We start from the raw sequence: 20,165 nt of genomic DNA, 5'->3' as shown, positions 1-20,165 counted from the left end.
AACTGTGTTACAAACGTTTGGTTTAAGTATTTTTCTTTTTTTAAACATTTTTGCTGTTTTTTTTTTTTCCTAAAAAAATTTCTATTTTGTTTTCGTGTTTTTATGATCGTATTTTAGGGTTTTTATTTTCCGTTTGTTTTCTTAAATTAAAAAAATGGTTGTGGATGAGCGTAGAGACTAGACATTTAATGTGGAATGAGTGATTTACTAGTTCCGCTCGTTTGCAGTTTCTTTTTAGCAATAATTCCTACCTCTAACAAGAATTGTAGTATGTAATGCCTTTTACATATAAAAAATATATTATTTGATGCTTTATCAATGGGAACTATTACAAACTTATTTTGAACTATTTGAAGTTCCATAAGTATTTGTGACTTTCTAAGATGATTAGTTTTTTTAGGATGTTAAAGATTTTTAAAATGTTCAACCTTTTTATGTACGAATTTGAATGGATTATTTTTCCATGCGTCAAACGTAGACTGTAATACTTTATGTTTTTTACATAATAAAACTATTTAGAGTGTATTTACTTCCTTCACACATTTCTTGTAACTTAGGCAATTAGTCTCTCTGTAGTTTGAACATTTACTACCTTTAGATTTCCTGTAGTTATATGTCCTATGTCATTACTACAGAAAGAAGACGTCTCACACTTTGGAATATTTATGTTATTATCATTTAGAATTCTGGCGAAAGTACTGACCCATTAAATTATTATCCCATTAGCCTCCTATTTCTTTTCACCAAAATATTTGAGTCCATAATTAATCAAGCAGTAGTCTACCACCCTACAATTGCTAAACTTATTACAGAAAGAAGACGTTTTTAGTTTAGTTGTCTGAGTTTGGAAATTCGATACTTTTTACCATTTTTCTCGAAAAAAGTTGTCATCAAAAATGTTTTTTTGTGTGTGTGTGCGTGTGGCACCACTGCCGTAAATTACACACAGAGAGAGGAAGTCTTTACTCGAAGCTACGTATTAGGGTAAACAAATTCTATGAAAATGCTGTTACAGTGTAATAAACCAGGACGGATTGCTAGTGGAGAAGCTGGTATTTATATTTACTGTAAATATTCATTTTGAAATGTTCGCTAAATGCGAATTTTAGAATATTTTTTTATCTCAGTAGCCAATGCAATTGTCGTTGTAATCGACAGTTAATCAGACACAATTACGCAGTCCAAGAAAAAAAAATAAAACACGACATGGCAAAACAAATTTATTACGGTGAGTTACGGTAATTGTAGTCTATGAAATATTTCCTCAGTTTCTAACTGGGGTAGTCACCGTATAAAATAATAAGTATGTGAGTCATCCTCCTACCACAGTTCGCTATGACGTATTTTGAATATTTACACTCTTCGGAGCAATTTTTGATCGTGAATGAAATCGAATTACATTAGCTGGAAAACATGCATCAGGTACGGGCATGTAATGTGACCATCTTTATATTTATGTATGGGGCAGCGTTTGCAAAGACATGCATGCATTTTGTAAAGGTTTAAATGTCCTTAATTATATACAGCGAACAATAAATTTCTTTTATAATCAGGGAAATATTAAATTAACCATCTACGTAAATAGATAGCCAAATTCAAGCCACTTGGATCTGTTAAAGCATAATAAAATAGAAAGAATCTTACTCGTAGTTTAGTTCTTAATAGCTAGATCAATAATCATCAAACCTGAATATGATCAAGCGTCAAGTGTTATTATCATTAGTTTACTTTTCATTAGAGAGATCAGTATGTAAATATAGCAGAATGTATATTTAAACCAACTAATGATAGGTGGTCTTAGAGCAAATTAAATGAAAAGTTTATATTATTAGATGCATACTCTCTACTGTTTCTTTATAGTTAAAAACATTATTTCGTATGGTTTATTCTAGTTTATAAGTAACTATAGGATGCTGTTAATTTATTTTAATTTGATTTGGTAATGATTGCATTACTATCGGATTAGTAAATATAATATACATATATATATATATATATATATATATATATATATATATATATATATATATATATATAAAATAAGAAGTTTGCGATTGTAAATTTTCGAATAAAATCGAGGTCAGAATTTTTAACGAAATTGTTGATCTTCAGGTCGGTTATAAAAAATATTCTAAGTTATAAAACTTAAATGAGTATAACTCAAAATATTATTATATGTTTAAATGTTAATTTATGAAATCGTAATCAGAAGGGAAGGATAAATATTGTTTTATTGTTTTATCTAAAGTATAAGGCAAGATGACTCATTTTTTTATTACTAAATAATTATTAAATTATAAAATCGAAGAAATTATATATATAGACCTTGCTTACCAAAAAACTATATATAATTATTCTACATAACTTGATGTATACCACAATAAAAGCATTGTTTTCCGAAACGATCGTACAGATAATTGATTTTGTTGTTGTTCCTTCTTATGAAACGGATTTTTAATTTAATTAAAATTTGATTTTTAAATTTTAAATTATCAATCACATTACTTAATATTGAATTAGCTCTAGGACATTTAACTATCGAGCTTATTATATATCTAAATTACAACGAGCACTTTCTATTTCCTGTATTTTAATTAAACTAGTAATTTCACTGTTGCATTAAAATACACTCAGCTCTTTAGACTATTGTTCTAATCTCCTTTAAATTTATATATATATATATATATATATATATATATATATATACACACAGATATATGTATATATATATATATATATATATATATATTTGATTGATCGAAGATTATGCGCTTTTGAGAAAACATTCTTCTTTTTTCAAAAGACTTTTTGTATTCCTACACGTCAACACTTGGAAATAAATACAGAAAAGATATAAACATTTATATATTATTCGTATTGATTTTGCATTCATTTATATATATATATATATATATATATATATATATATATATATATATATATATATACACATATATATATATATGCACAACATTTTAAGTGGAAATCATCCAAGTACTATTATATGTATGTTATTTGCCATAAATATATTTTCATATTACTATAAAGCTCTAGCATTCAGAACGGTTGAAGTAAATACAAGAAATATACTTATGCAATATATTATTTCATTTATTTATTATATATAAGTATATATATATATGTGTGTGTGTGTGTGTGTGTGTGTGTGTTTGTTAGTGTGTGTGTGAAATTGTAGATATATATAAATTTCTTAAAATTACAACTTTACAAGAGACAGACACCCATTTTGATGCTTATTTTGGAACTGTTAAGCTTTTATTTGGAACAACTGGCGTACAATCGTTTGGGATCAATATTCGTATATAAGTATAAAATAGTTCACTAATTATAATTTTGCACAACTGGCTAATCTCATCAGCCCATAGAAAAACGAATTTTCCTTAATGTATACAGTCTACCAACAAGACTTTCATATTAACATTTATTTATTCTTTTTGAATCTGCAACATATATGTAATGTGTCAATTCCTTGTGAATATTTAGTATTGCACTATTGAGCTAACTTAATGAAAACCTTCCGTTATTTACTTATATGTAATTACCATCCCAAATAATAAAAACACAAAAAATAGGGTTTCTCTTCTTTTATTTGGAGCTATATGTTCTTTAAAGGTGAGTGTTTTTACATCGTAAAAAAACAGACACTTACTAATGTACTTTCAAAACTCTCCAATTTTTTTAGTTTTTCCCACAAGGTTTGATATTAATTCTATTTTTAATATATATATATATATATATATATATATATATATATATATATTATTATTATTATTATTATTATTATTATTATTATTAAACGTCTAGTTCTTATTGATTTAAACAGTTGGTTTACTTGCTACTTAGATAATGGAGTCTCACGTCCGTGAGGGGAGCCGATACGTATAAAACATTGCGTAGCCTTTTCTGATGATCTGAAATTATCTGGAAATCAAAGCCACGATTTTAAACTGCGTAAAAACTTATTTATGAACGATGTAACTATTAAAAGAAGATGACAAAACAATTAATATTTCTATTTTGATTACCTGTCACTAACAAGAAGCCAAAATGACATACTTTAGATTTGAATACGGATAAAAACAAGGCCGATAGCCATTAGTCACCTCCTCTTGTTTAATGAATGAATGCGTGAATGTAGGATTGACATGAAATTCTTAAAGATAAGCTAAAATGACCGAAAAATGGGCTGAAATGACTTAAATAAATAAAAAGTAAATGACTTAGAATTACTTTAATGAACTTAAGGATGAATTGAATGACCTTAAGAATGACTTGAATGCTTAAAAAATAACTAGAATTCTTCAAAAGCAACTTGGATGATCTGGAGAATGACTTGAATGGTTTTGAGACTGACTGGTTGTAAAGTGGGTGATCATTTTACATCAAATTAATACAGAAAAGTGATCACCCATTTTATATCACAAAGTTACAAACATAAGTACAGCATGTAGTAAGACCAGATACTACACTTTGATCTTGGCCAAAAGGCAAGGAAAGGGTATTTATTTGCTTCCCCAACCGAGCAAATTAGGCACAAGGTTGATTTTTAATGTGAGGAGTTAAGGGGAAATGGGGACCAACTCCCCAAGGAGTAGGGGAGCTGGATAGTGAGAATTGGTATGAAGGGTTGGTATTTATTTGCTTGGTTTCCCCCTACATTGACCAAGGTCTTATATGTGGAATTGCCCCTCTCCATATGGTCTTTGCTTGAAGTATCTGCCGGACCAGATACTACACTTTGATCTTGGCCAAAAGGCTAAGAAAAAGAAGGCCAAGAAAAGTTTAAAAGGCTAAGAACAGCATCTATTAACAACAGAACTTTGATCTTAACCAAAAAGGCCAAGCACAAAAGTGTTATGGACAGACTGACCGACCGACCGACCGACCGACCGACCGAGTTACATATAGAGTCCCTTGCACGCGACTAAAAACATAATTATATTCAAACTTACAGTCTTTAATAAAACCCACAAAACAGACAAATCCTCCACCATTTAGTTTCTTTTTTTCTCATATATATATATATATATATTTATATATATATATATATATATATGTATAATTATTTTCATTAATACACAGGTTTTTGTTCCTGATCAATAGGTGTACGACTATAAGTATCATAGTTAATCATCCAAAACACTTTTATCTGCATATAATTGTTTCGAACCAACAATAGTCCTATATTTTCAGGGACCATTAGTTGTTTACCATGAAAAACTGTTCTAAGGATTTAAAAAAAAAAATGCAGTGTTGATCAAACACTACCCCTTTAAAAAAAGAGCAAAATTGTTCCGAATAATTTTTCTTGCTTTATTAATTTAACCTATTTCTGTTATGAAAAGAAACATTTTTTGATGTTATTCATCGTTCTGTTCAAAGAATGGAAAGAATCTTTGAACAAATCTTCTATATTTATACAGTTCAGATGAATCCACTATACATACTTATCATCATTCTTCTTTGTTATTAATGTTCTATTTATATATTAACATTCTTATTTACTAATAATCTCTTCATATTAGTTTATTTTAAAAAATATAACATATAAATATATACATGCGATTTTTTCTATGCATTACTAATATAGTTTGGATTTCCTCTACTTTGATTAGTTTTATATAAATAAATGAATGATATCGAACAAATGCTTTATTATTTGCTTAAATATTTTATTTTTACGGCCACCATGTGTATAACTAAATTAGAGACTGGGGATATAAAATCTATTAATTTTAAAGTACCGTGACCTACTTTTAAAACCTCGGACATAATGTTCCTGTAAAGCCTATACATCCGACATGTTTTATTTTTATGCGACATATAAGCTATTTGACAGGAGGGTTTCGTTTATATAACATTTTATGAATAAAAATTCCATCCTCATTCATATATATGTGTGTGTGTGTGTGTGTGTGTGTGTGTGTGTGTGTGTGTGTGTGTGTGTGTGTGTGTAATATAGATCAGGTGCACACACACACACACACACACACACACACACATATATATATATATATATATATATATATATATATACGAGGGGCGTGCAATACGTAATGCCCCTGACTCACATCCCATAGAGGTAGAGCAACGAATTTGGCACAGTTATTAGTATTTCTCTAAATAGGAACCACCCAGAGTTATGTATTTCTCCCATCGTTTGATGCAGCTCTGGAGATCGTTTTTATAGAACACCCCAGGTTGGTCCTCCAACCACGATGTGACTTCAGAAATCAAGGCTGCATCATCTGGGAAACGCTTTCCTTTCAAAAACAACTTCATGGCTGGGAAGAAGTGAAAGCCAGAGGGTGCAAGGTGATGAGACTAGATAAGATGGGGAACGATTTCATAACCACACGCCCGTGCTACTGATCTGGCGACATTCGAGTTGTGGACCGGAGCGTTTCTTGCATGAGGAGGGTACCTTTGCTGATCTGCACCGCCTCTTGATTTTGATAGCTTCCCTTAATTTCCTCAAAAGTGAAGCATAATAGGCTCCTGTAATTGTGGTACCCTTTGCCAGGAAATCTGTCATCACTACTCCGTTCTGGTCCCAGAAGACTGTGAGCATGACCTTGCCAGCGGAGGGCTGCACCCGTGCCTTCTTTGGAGGTGGTGAGTTCAAGTGCTTCCACTGCATTGACTGGGCTTTTGTCTCTGGATCATAGTGATGAACCCAGGTTTCATCCTGTATAATCAGTCTTTTGAAAAACTTTGACTCATCTTCTTGGCACATTTCCAAATTCATCCTCGAGCATTCGACGCGCTCTCGCTTCTGGAGAAGTGTGAGAAACCTGGGAATCCATCTGGCAGACACCTTATGCATATGCAAATGGTCATGAATGATAGTTTCCACGAACTCTGTACTAATCTTGACATCTTGGGCTATTTGGCGAATAGTAATGCGCCGATCTTCCAAAATGGCAGGCTCAACTTGACGGACAGATGCCTCATCAATGGAAGAAGGGGGGGGACCAGGTCTGGGAGATGTTTCCACAGACTTCCGGCCATGTTTGAATTCACGATGCCAGCACTTTACAAGGTCATATGACGGGACATTATCACCATAAGTTTCTTTCATTTCATCAAAAGTCTCCTATAGTGTGCGTCCTTTCAAATACAAAAACCGGATCACTGCTCGACATTCAACAGGCTCCATTTCACAACTGACTCAGTTAAAACACCTGTAAAATAGTAACCACCATTTGTTCAGAGCTGTAATTTGCCACATAACCTGTAGAGATATAAATCATTGCACATGCAAAATTTCAGCTAGATCAGATAACTGGAAGTTGGACGGGGGCATTAGTTATTGCACGCCTCTCGTATATATATATATATATATATATATATATATATATATATATATATATACTAGCAAAAGTACCCGTCGTTGACTGGGTTCAAAAACAGCCTACAGAAAATAACCTCCGATTTATGAAAGTATGATAGGTTATGAAAAGGAAGGGTTGTAAAGAGATAGCTTCGAATTTGGGAGTATCAAAACCAAAGTAAAATATGATAAAAGTAAAAATAAAATAGATAAACTCCATAATTTATTATACCATACCTGTTCACACTGAAACACTTATCACAATATTCTGTGGATCTATATAAAAAAAACCTTGTTAAACTTTGTGACATATTTTCATTCTATGGAGGTCAGGCACGAACAAACGTCCCATAATTTTATTATACCATATTTCTTCAAAATGAAATATAAGTATCAAAGTATACTTACGCAGATAGATATGAAAAATCTTTATTAAAGTTTGTGCCTATTTCCATTCTATGGAGGCCAGGCGCGAACGCAGACCCCAACATTTTATCATACCAGCCCTATTTAAGTTAAAACATACTTATCAAAGTATTCTTATGTATATCTATATCAAAAACACCTATAAACGTTTTTTTTTTAAGTTTTTATTTTTATACTTTGTGGTCCAGGTGCGAACGCAGACCCCACAATTTTAATGAATCACCGTTCTGACAGATCAAACATACCCATTCCTGTGTCTCGATGCATCTTCTATCATTATATACAATCAGTTTCTTTAAAATAGTCAACCATATAGGAGCCTATTCGTGACCAGACACGCACACACACATACACACATTCAGCTTTATATATATATATATATATATATATATATATATATATATATATATATATATATATGGTGAATTCTCTCATTGAAGACGATGAATGAGGGTTCAGTATGCAATCTTCAGCAGCTCCTTAGCTCTGTGATACCGCATACAGATGGTGAACTTGCATATACTTGTCGGTCAAAGATGCCTTCTCCAGTGAACAGATAACTCTGCTTTGCTGCGTGCTTTGAAACCACAGTGGCAGACATACTCATTGTTTTCCGGATTTTTTTTTTTTGTGCTTTGTCTTCATATTTCCACGAAGGGCGTTCCTATAACTAAGGCGGTTATGTTCAAATTCTCTGGTTCCTAGGAAACACATTTTCCTCCATTCGCTACGACCCCTTGCTGCACTCTTCCAGGACCTCAGAGAAATTCCACAACGATTCAGTTTGTCTTTTAGTTTATCTTTGTAACGCAGTAGAGGCGCCCTATTGAGCAGCAAGAATTGTTCAGTTGCCCATAAAAAAGTTGCTTAGGAACTATTGAGTCATCCATTCTCACAAGATGACCTGACCACCGCAATTGTATCCTGATCAAAAATGATTCAACACCAGTGATTTCTCCTCTCTCCGGTAATTCACCATCTGAAACACGACCTACCATCCAACTTAGCAAACAGAATGCAGACATCTCATATGGAAGGAATCAAGCTGATTTATATGCTTGCCGTACAAGGTTCAAATTTCAGCACCATGCAGATGAGTAGGCAGAACCAGATTTGTAATGTTAGTGACACATCGTTACATATATATATATATATATATATATATATATATATATATATATATATATATATATATATATATATAAAGGCAAACATAACGAAATCCTGTTTGATTATACTTTTTAGAATTTTTATGTTTTTTTAGTAATCTTTTTTGGCGGCAATATATATAAAAAAAGTATTGAATGTTTGAAACAAAAATGTAGTAGGCAAAAAAAAAATAAATGTTCTGTCAGCAACAGTACAACTTCAAAATAGTCAATATCGCCCACCTCCAGAAGAGAGGGAATTCCTGTCCGTGATAACCGTGGTAAAAGAAGACACACTCCAATCGCCAGAAACACCCACACACACAGTTTGCAGGACACTGCCGACTCGTCTCTAGCCTCCTGCTTTTATAGTGGCCGGGAATTATCCATTTGCATAATCACATGAGACAGAAACGTGATTTTCCGAGAGTTGCATGGGGTAAATGCTAATAAAAACCCCCGGACGCCATCTTGGAATTCTCTTTTTCCCCCCAACTGGTGACACAACAGACGTACCCGAGGTAAGCTCTTTTTCCCCTCATTTTAGTTATTGCTACTTCTGCTACACTCCCCCCTGATCTCATGATCACAAATGGGGCAGGGGGCAGTCGTCTCTGTCTGGTACTTCTCCGAAGAACCGGAGGCAGCACTTCCTCCCTGCCATCCTCCTCATCGCCATTATTGCCACCAGTCTGCTCCATAGGCGGTGTTTCACAATCAGGGCAGGGGGGCAGTATTCGTTTCTGTGGGGTACTCCTTCGTAGAGGCAAGACGGGTGGTCCTTCCTCCGCTTCTTCAGTATGTACATTATATGGCTCAAAATCCTCTTCGTCGTCCTGCATCATACTCTCTGTCTTTTCAGAAGACATCATACTGTCTGAGTCTCCCTCTTCCTCCGATGTAACAACATAATGGCGAGGGCGCAAATCCTTCACGTGACGAGGCACACCGTCCACCAAAATCGACTGAGGGCTGATCACCTTGGTCACCTCACCCTTGCCGAACCTCGTGGTACATCGATTTTGCGGTCTTCTGACCCATACGCGATCTCCAACCTGGTAAAAGCTGTTCTTGGGACCTGGGAATATTTATTTGCTTCCCCACTGAGCAAATTAGGCAGGAGGCCGTTTTTAATGTGGAGATAGGGGGAAGGAGGAGGGAAAGAGGGGATCCAGCTCCCCAGAGGAGGGAAGTGGGGGCTGGATTAGAAACTGTTGGTATGAAGGGTTGCCCCTTCAGTGACCAAGGTCAGATATGTGGGGTTACCCCCACATATGGTCTTTGCTAGTCATAGCTGGTCTTTGCTAGTCTTAGCTTGCAGTATCTGTCGGAACAGATACTACACTTTGAGATATTAAATCTTTTATTCATGTTAAAAAATACAGTAAAATTAACGGTGAACAAAAAACTTAGGCACATGGCCAACTCAAAAGGGGGGAATTTTGGGGGTCGTTGGTCATCCTTGTCACTCCAGAACTAAACAAAGTCAAAAGTTTCTCCCAGCTAGTATCTTCTTTCACCATAATACCGCATTCACCCTTTCATATTGGGGGACGTCCTAGTAACTCCCAATTTTTAAAACATTTTTTATTGACGTGTAAAAACAAAAAAGATAACAATAAAATGGTAACAATAATTCATTTGTGTCGAGGGAGGGGGAAGAAAAAACAAAAGGTGATTAGTAGGACCCTCCCAACCCCGTCTAGTTGATAGACTGCCCGTTCCACTAGGTTTGTAAAAGGAACCTCGCTTCTGCGGGTCAGTCTCTAGGTGGGGATGCCCTCTAGATGGGGGTGAATGGAGAAAAGAAAATTTTTTTGGGTAAGGGATGGAGGTTAGTTTGTATTTCTTTTTCTCCAAGATGGGTAAAATTTAGAGGAAGGGGTGAAAACAAAAATTGCAGGTAAGAGGGGATGGGGATCTTGGAGGCCTCCTAATCGGGGAGGGATGGAACACACACTCAGCTAGCTGAGAGACTACTTGTTTAATTTAACTTTACAGAACTGCGCGTTCCACACCTAGGCGGGGAACACGTATTCAAATTTGGCTCCTCTTCGTACACACAGACTTGCCACATGTATCCATCTTCTGTCAAATGCCGCGCGATGCAGCCTTCTTCTATCACATCTGATCTTCACACGTAGTTGGTGTTTAAAGAACGCGATCAGATCTTGATCAGAAAAAGACAACACCCCCCGGCAACCTTGCAGACGCGACGTCCAAATCACCATTCTCGCCACGGCCAGGATCGTAACGTAGACCATTTGTCTTTCCCGGTCCCACGGCGGCCTCACGTTGTCCACAACATTGGATACAGTAATTGGGCGAGGATGCTCAGGATCGATGCGAGCCGTCACCCCACTGACATACAACCAGTACTGGCGGAGTTCGCGGCAATCGAAGAAAGCGTGATCCGTAGTTTCCACGGCCGTTGTCCCACAACGGGGACAATCAGGCGACTCCAGAAACCCAGAACTGCATTGTATGTTGTTGAGTGGAAGTGCATTTCGGGCCAATCGCCAGGTCAGAGAGAACTCCAAATTGTTCAGATGACTCGAACCTGGCGCCCAGCTCCACGCGGAGCGGATCTCACTCTGCTGCCACCCCAAACGCGCGCATAGCGGGTCGTCCGCGGCCCCCTTCACTAGATCCCTGTGGAGTTCCCTACGGGTAGCAGTCACAAGGTCACTGGACCTTGGTAGTCGTTTTAGCGCGGCTCGGCACTCTTTCATGTAGGCAGATTCTCCCCGCGGCCTGCGACGGCTCTCGATGGAAGGGTCGAGAACGAGGTCGGGGAAGGCGGCAGTAACCACGGGGTGCCACGGTTGGTCATCCTGCATATAGTGGCTCAGGAAGGCCAGCCTCTCAGCATCTCGATGACACTTCAAGTCCGGCATTCCCAAGCCTCCCTCACACGGACGTTGAATACAGACCTGTCTGCTCACCCAGTGTCTTCCTCTGTCCCAAAGGAGCGAGGACAAGAGTTCGACAAGAGCTTTTAGGTGTTGTGCAGGCAGGGGAAGTACGGCCAGTCGGTAAAGGATGAGAGGAAAGACGTAAGTGGCGCACGCCTCAGCTCTACCCTTTAAGGAAAGTTTCCTAGGAAGCCACGAATTGACTGCAGCCTCCACCTTTGACCGTACCTCCAACCAATTCTTGTCAAGCTGGAGACCCGGTCCGAACCACACGCCGAGGATCCGGACCGGGCCATCTGTCCAGCTGAAGGGCGCAGGGAGGTTTGCGTTGCCACTGCATGCGCCCAAACGCAGTCCTACCGACTTGTTGCGGTTTATCTTGGCCCCTGTAATTCTTTCGTACTGTGTGAGTGCCTCCGACACGACCTCAATGTCTCTGAAGCCCGACACGAAGATCGTGACATCATCAGCGAACGCGGATACCTTGGCAGATGAGCCGCCAGGCAGAGCCATTCCGCACAGGGCCGAATTTGCCTCCCCATGTCTCAGCTTGCGGAGAAGAGGCTCCAAAGCCAGGACATAAAGCAGGGGCGACAGCGGACAACCCTGACGAACCGACTGAGAGAACAAAGGGTTTCGAGCGCTTTCCGTTGACTTGCACGACAGCCATGGGCTGTCGATACATTATGGAGATCCACTTGCAAAAGTCCGGTTTAAAACCGGCGGCCTCTAAGACAGATGCCAGGAAACGATGGTCGACCCTATCGAAAGCTTTGGACTGATCTAAGTTTATCAGCGCGGCTTCCGTGTCGTCATCTATTCCCCCCTCTAGGATCATGCGGATCAGGTGCAAGTTGTTCTGAATCGATCTCCCCTTCACAGCGTAGTTCTGTTCCGGTTCAACCAACTCGTCGATAACAACCTGCAGCCGATTCGACAGGACCTTGGCCAAAATCTTCAACTCTGTGTTTAGCAGAGTTATGGGCCTGTAGTCGTCTAACTCTTCCCCTCCATGCCCGTCACCTTTCTTCAGCAATGTGATCACTCCCTTGGTCACCTGCCCTGGGATGGATCCCTGAGCAAACCAATGGTTGAACATATCCGTCAGAAGAGGCAGAAACATGGGCGACAGCCTCAAGTACAGTTCGTATGGCAGACCATCAAGTCCTGGCGATCTGTCACAGCTGACCTGCTTCAGCGCAGTAAAGACCTCCTGCTCCGTCACCCGGCCCTCGCAACCAGCCGCTCTAGCCGCCTCGAGGCGGGGAGAGTCGGCCAAATAGTCGCTAAACTCAAGGACCGGAAGATCGGGCTGCTGCGTAAAACGCTCCTCGAAATGTTCTCGAAACCCCTCGCAGATCTCCCGAGTCGATTCCAGGGTGCGTCCATTCGGATGTTTTATTTTTGCAATGTATTTGTCCGAGCCACGCCTAGAAACCTCACGGCGCACGACTGCATCAGAATTGACTGCTTCGTTGCCTATCTTTCTAAGCCTAGCTCTAACTACTTGGCCTTCGTAACGCTCGCTAGTCTCGCGTAGAAGGTCCTGCTTAGCTAGTTCCTGACTAACCCTATCACCCTCCCCCGTAGCCTGGGCTAGTTTCTGCTCTAGCTTCTTCTTCGTTTTGGCCTTATCTAGTGCGAGGCGCTGGGCATACTTGACGGAGAAGCTTCTGATCTTGGCTTTGAGACCTAACCACCACTTACTCCCGGTAACCGCCCCCACTAGTGCCTTTTTAATCAATTCTCTTAACTGATCTTGGAAGTCTTGTATCTCCAGAAAGGAGGTGTTTAACTTCCAGTACCCCGCTAACTTAGGCCTATTTCCTAGCTTCAGCCGGGCCATAACTAATTTATGGTCCGTCTGGCCTAGCCAAGTGAACGTGGGACAAGATAAGAAGTCTACTTCGCCTCTCCTAACTAACATCCTGTCCAAATAAGTATTTGGATAGGAGGAAACACTATTGGTCCACGTCCACATCTCCCGCCCTGGATGCTCGAACCGAAACCTGTCGACCAGACCGCATCTAGCCATCAGATCAGCCAGGCTGGACTCGCACCTCTCCGATCCTCTAGCTCCGCCTCCTATCTTATCTATGTCGGGGTCTAAGATAGAATTCCAATCCCCCATTAGCACTACCCGCTTCCGACAATCTACAAACGCGTCAAGCTGACTGAAGAATGAGACCCTCTCACGAGCGGTGCTGGGCGCATGAACCGCAATCACCCGAAACACAGAATCTTTTACGGCAACATCGGCCACAACCAGCCTACCCACCGCATCTCTATGGACAACGTCGACCGTCGCCGACAGAGTACGTTTAACCAACACGGAAACTCCCTTCCCCCACAGGCTGCCATATGCTGAGAAAACCTCAAAGTCTCGGGCCAGCACCTGACAGTCCACAGAGGAAACGAAATGCGTCTCCTGAATCGCAGCAACATCCACTCCCAGGGACAAGAGGTCGTGCCGGAGGCGAGCCGCCCGACCCGATGATCTCAAGCCCCTCGCATTCAGACTAGCCAAATTCAAAGCCATGGTACCTACCTTAAGGTGTGTTACACTCAGCTCCGAAGTCAGCCGGGGAAAGGACACCGACGTTGTGTGCAATGCTCAAGGTGGTCAGGTTTTTCATGTCCTGACCTTCTCTCACAATGCCGCCGACATCCAAAGGGTAAGTCAATTTAAGGGCCCTATAGAGTGACGGATGGACCAACACTGGGACCCTTCCCTTGCATTGTTTTGCGAGTTCCTCAAGGGAAGGGTCATTTTTCCTAATCAGTTCAATTCCCGGACCAGCCCCTTCAGCGGCTTCCAGCATTGTCCACACGTTGGTTTTGCAGGCCTCAGGAAGCCTGACGAAAGTTGTTAGCCGTGGGGCGTCCGGGAAATTAGAGGGGACATTAACGTCTTTTCCCCCTATCTGTTGGAAGTCCAGCAGAGGTTTTAAATTTTTTCTCTGCCGGTGTGGTAAGCCCATTGCCACAGACAGGGGGTCTACAAAACAAAGTTCCTCTCTCGTTTCGAGGGCGAGAGTCCCTGTTGGAGTGAGTCCGTAAGTGGGAGAATCTGAAGGGTCTCTCCCCCTCCCGGGTTCATTCTTTTCTTTCTGGGATGGCGGCTCAATTTGCATTGGTGTGGGGACGAGTGTCTGTGTGGTGTCTGGTGTTGGTGTTGGTGCGGTGTCTGGTGTTGGTGTTGGTGCGGTGTCTGGTGTTGGTGTTGGTGCGGTGTCTGGTGTTGGTGTGGTGTCTGGTGTTGGTGTTGGTGCGGTGTCTGGTGTTGGTGTTGGTGCAGTTTCTGGTGTTGGTGCAGTGTCTGGTGTTGGTGCGGTGTCTGATGTTGGTGTTGGTGTTAGTGCGGTGTATAGTGTTGGTGCAGTATGTGGTATGGGGGTGGAAGTGGGTTGTGTTGTTGTTAGAGGTGGTGTATGCTCACAGGGAGTGGGGGCTGCCTTTTCTTCCCCTTTCCTTTTCTTTTTTATTCTTTTGAATGAACCGGGGAGTGGTGAGGTTGAGTTCCTCTCCCTCTCGCTGGCAGATTCATCCTCAGAGGAGCAGTGTTTTCTTCGCTTGATCCCCGTCTCAATTGGTGTGGGGACCGTTGGTTGTTGCTGCTCCTCTAGCTGTTGTTTCTCCGGTTGGTGCTGTTGCTTTTCTGGTTGCTGCAGCCGTTTTTGTTGCTGCTGCTGCTGTTCTGGCTGTTGCTGCTGCTGCTGTTTTTGTTGTTGCCGCTGTTTTCGTGGCATTGGTTGTGGCATTGGCCGCGGCAGATACTACACTTTGATCTTTGAACCCCCGTGCCGCCGAAGCGGTAGGGGGTTCTTGGGACCTGGGGACGCAGTTGCGAGATTGGTCTCCTTTACTCGAAATTCGTATTGATAAATCCTGTTGGCAGGCGCAGTGGAGGGAGATGTGTCGTCTCTTGGTGTGATGTTATACCAGTAGACAGCCTCCTGTATGGGACAACACATTCTAGCCGCTATTCGTTTCACTGTACGATGACATCGCTCCGCTATGCCATTCCCAGCTGGAGCGTATGCACAACGGAATCGCAAGTGAACTCCCCATTTACATGCAAATGCTTGGAACATATTGCTGCAGAAAGCTGTGTCATTGTCTAAAAGGAGTTCATGCGGCGCGCCACGCTCGAGGAACACTGCCTCCAACTGATGAATCACGCTTGCCGAGTCCTGCCTTGCCAATTTCCTCCAAATGGAGAAACGCGATGGACCACAGTCTGTTAAAGTTAAAAAATGGAAGGTGCCATAATGCGTGATATCCATTCCAATTCTCTGCCAATTCTCGTTAACTTCCAGCTTTCCCTTTTCCCACCTGACTGGCGCTGGGTCAATGGACTGACATTCCTCGCATTTCTGTATGACCGTTCTGACAGTTGCTTTTGTCGTGGTTGGACATCTTCTCCTGACAAAGTAGGTAGTGCGTCGCACCCCCGGATGTCCACTATCTTTGTGAATAGCCATGATTTGACTCTCATCCAGCTCGTCTGTGTGGACCGCGCCTATCACTGGGTCAAGACCGTTTTTCTTTTTCATTGCCTCAAACCACTGCTGTGGCACTCGTGTCAGTCGGTCAGCAATGTTTTGTGCTGATGGAACCAGCGTCACATCCACTGTCAGCCCGTACTCTTTCACGAGCTCCTTAAGAGTGCTTAATCGCCTCCTAATAAGCATCTCGCTTGCTGCTTTGGTGCGTACTCGCGCATTTCCAGTTAGCGTGTCCGAGACCCAATGGTATACGCAAACAGAATCTGTCTTTATGTGTAGCACCTTGCTCTGCCACTGGAGAGCCAAATTGATGCCTTTCAATACGGCATCCAGTTCAGCCAAGTTGATATGTTGAGAGTCATCTTCAGGTCGCAGCCAACATGCATCTTCCAGCACAGTTTCACACATCTCTAAGGCTGCCCCAATTGCTAGGGAGCTAGCATCGACCCATACATTCAGCTCTTTGCCGTCCACACACCAATTTCCTTGTGCCGGATCGTTCTGCTGTGCAGATTTTAAGGTTTCGAACATCATACGATGTAGTACGGCGTCCCTTGCTTCATCATCCCAGCCCTTCGTTACCGAACTTACTCTCCTTCTGAGTATTCCACAAGCCACACGAAGCCAACCGCACACCGGAAAGTGCCCGACAAGTCGACCACACAGGGAAAAGATTGTTCATCGCGTAACAATACTGGGAGCCTCCGGAATTGCATTTCCTCGCTTCCACCGCAGTTCATTGCGTTCCATCCTGACTGCCAATCCCAGCACCCGTGCACCGTCCTTCAACTGCTCCGGGTTCTTGCACTCCAACCCGAACTGCGCGAGGTGTTCTCTCACACGGGTCGCGGGCACCACGTCTTCATTGACAAAAATGTCATCAATGTAAGCAGATGCTGCGCGGCTTATAACTTCTTCCTGAGATAGTACTTCGCTGACAATTGCTCTCATTATCAAGGGAGCCACATTCAAACCAAACCCCAGACGGGTCAGACAGTATTTTTTCCCATCGATTTCCACAGTCTGGTATGGCCACAGTGTCTCATGGACCCGGACTTGTAGGTATGCTCTTCTGAGGTCCAGTAGAGACACGTTAGCACCTTTTTGTCTCCACTCACGCAGCTTAGTCGCACAAACATCTGCGTTGGCCGTAAATGCGTCTACGTAATGATTTAGCTCCCGGTAGTCCATTACCGGGCGCACTTTGGCTTTGTTCTGCTGTATCACAGCCATCAGGGGAATTAGACCTTTGGGGGGTCCCAATTTATCCTCTGGGTATGGCACGAGCCAACCATTATCTATCCAGGTGTGGAGCTCCTGCGTGTATTCTTCACGAATTTCTGCTGGCACTGGGTACTCTGACACTCGATTATGCAGCCTTTCAGGGGGGTGGTCCACAGACCATTTCCACGATGCGGTCCACGTTCGGTTTTGATGGTCAAAGGTAGCAGTGAAATCTGGTTCATCGATAGAAATGGCTGCGCATTTAATACTTTTCCTGGCGCCCAGCCGCACTGATCCTGTAGGCTTGACAACGACACCTCCTAGAGCTTTTATGGCGTCGACCCCTAGAAGCAAGTCAAATCCCAGTGGCTTGCCATGCACCACCAACACATCGACTCTGGCAGACACACCTTCATCAGTGGATACAGAGACTGTTCCAACACCGCAGCACGCATGGGACATTCCACCAATTGTGTTGACATTTACGTTTGTTTTTCTCCAAGACCGGCACCGGTCTGCATGTAAAATTGTCCTGGAGCATCCTGTATCAATAAGCGCCAAACATCGCGTCCCGTCAACATGGATGCTTATCACCGGGAGCGTCGTGTTCACATCTTGGTTGGGAAGGAGACTGGCGCTTATGCGTCCTCCCCTTGCTCGTTTCCCGAGCAGTTCCGAGCCCAGTGTCCACTCTCACCGCAATGGTAACACCGTGTTCCACGTTTTCTACAGTCCCTTGCAAGGTGGCCTTTAACATTGCATTTGAAACAGGTCACGTTAACAGGATTATTCTGGGCCCTGTTGTTGGGTGAGCGTGTGGCCGCAACCACATCCTGATTTTGTTCGCCAGTCGTCGTCAAAATTCTCGCTCTCGACATTAGCTCCCCCATGGTCAGGGCTTTGATGTTCGGCACCTGTTGAAGAGCAATTGAGATGGTGTCAGGGAATCCAGTGACAAAAATTAATTTTGTGAGTCTCTCTGAGCTTTCTCCTGTGAATCCGGCCAATCCAACCAACTGCCTGATTTTGTTGGCATACACATCCACACGTTCACCAGCCCATCTAACCATAGTTATTTTTCTATATGCTGCAAACCCGTCATCAGTAAATGCCTCCTTTAATCGAGCCTCAATCTGGTCTATTTTCTTTTGATCGTCCTCCTCCATTTCCATGTAGAGGGCCAGCGCATCGCCTTCCAGGTATAAAGGTAGCAGACTCGCTACGTCATCCACCTGCTGAAGTTGTGCGACAAGTCTCACTTTTTTCAGCCACGCTACAACGTCTCCCTCGCCAGAGAACGGCTTGATAATATCACTGCTTATCCGCACCTTCGCCATATTCGGGCCGAAATAGCTTGAAACAAAAATGTAGTAGGCAAAAAAAAAATAAATGTTCTGTCAGCAACAGTACAACTTCAAAATAGTCAATATCGCCCACCTCCAGAAGAGAGGGAATTCCTGTCCGTGATAACCGTGGTAAAAGAAGACACACTCCAATCGCCAGAAACACCCACACACACAGTTTGCAGGACACTGCCGACTCGTCTCTAGCCTCCTGCTTTTATAGTGGCCGGGAATTATCCATTTGCATAATCACATGAGACAGAAACGTGATTTTCCGAGAGTTTCATGGGGTAAATGCTAATAAAAACCCCCGGACGCCATCTTGGAATTTTCTTTTTCCCCCCAACTGGTGACACAACAGACGTACCCGAGGTAAGCTCTTTTTCCCCTCATTTTAGTTATTGCTACTTCTGCTACAATGTTCCATAGGCATCACTTGCATTTTTGATTTTTCGCCGAATCACTCTCTGGCAATGATACCTGAATTAACAGAGAACTGAAGAGAATTAAAATTTAAAAAAACAGACGAGGACGCCATGTGTTTACTGACATGTGTATGAAGGATCTTGTTAAAATATTTTTTCTGATTCTGATTATTTTTACTTTGTTTTGTTTTTTTTTTCTCGCCAAGGTTGGTTCTTACCCAACCGGAAGTATGTCTACAAATATGAATCCGTGGCGGATGCTGGCTTCGTCGGAACAAGTGATGCAAGATCCGGGTTAAAGCTATCCTGCAAAATCAATGTGATTACTCCCTGTGATTGTAATGCTGCAACAAAGGTGATTATAATACTCTTTATTTGCACGTTCCTCCATTCATTTATCCCTTTTTTGCCTTAGATTCTCTGATATTTTGTAACACGTAATTTTATTTTCATCTTACATTAATAAAAATTATTTTCCTATATTTTCTCCTATCTTGTTATAGGTGTCATTTAACAAATGCGAAATGATGGAAAGGGCCAGCAATGGTTATCAGCAAGTTGATCAGTCTTTCGCTAAAAATTTGGAAAAGTAAGATTGTTTTGTTTTGTTCTGTTTTTTTTTTGTTGTTGTTGTTGTTTTTACTATTGGGCCACCAGTTATCAAATTTCACGATCGGTGTTCGTGACTAACTGTATTTTGTAATTTTTACAATGGTCTCGTCAGTTTTGGTAAAAATGGTATTGTTGGTTGTGTGAGTTGTTTGTCGGGATTGATAGGAAACATGTGAAATATCATGCACAGTGAAAGAAACACAAAGTGTA

At 41.4% G+C, this 20,165-nt stretch overlaps 1 protein-coding gene across 1 annotated transcript in view; it reads left to right on the top strand.

The window, feature by feature from the left end:
• Positions 1 to 20,165, top strand: part of LOC145296661 (uncharacterized) — a 214,994-nt gene that overhangs the window by 16,868 nt on the left and 177,961 nt on the right. The window contains exons 3-4 of the mRNA XM_080142600.1: positions 19,550 to 19,698; positions 19,847 to 19,932. Of these exons, the coding sequence (XP_079998726.1) occupies positions 19,550 to 19,698; positions 19,847 to 19,932 (235 nt within the window). The remainder of the gene's footprint in view (positions 1 to 19,549; positions 19,699 to 19,846; positions 19,933 to 20,165) is intronic.

Source organism: Euprymna scolopes, chromosome 17 (assembly GCF_053919585.1).
Source record: "Euprymna scolopes isolate OS-2025 chromosome 17, ASM5391958v1, whole genome shotgun sequence".
In the NCBI taxonomy this organism is placed as follows: Eukaryota; Metazoa; Mollusca; class Cephalopoda; order Sepiida; family Sepiolidae; genus Euprymna; species Euprymna scolopes.
This window is presented reverse-complemented; position numbering and strand designations above follow the sequence as displayed.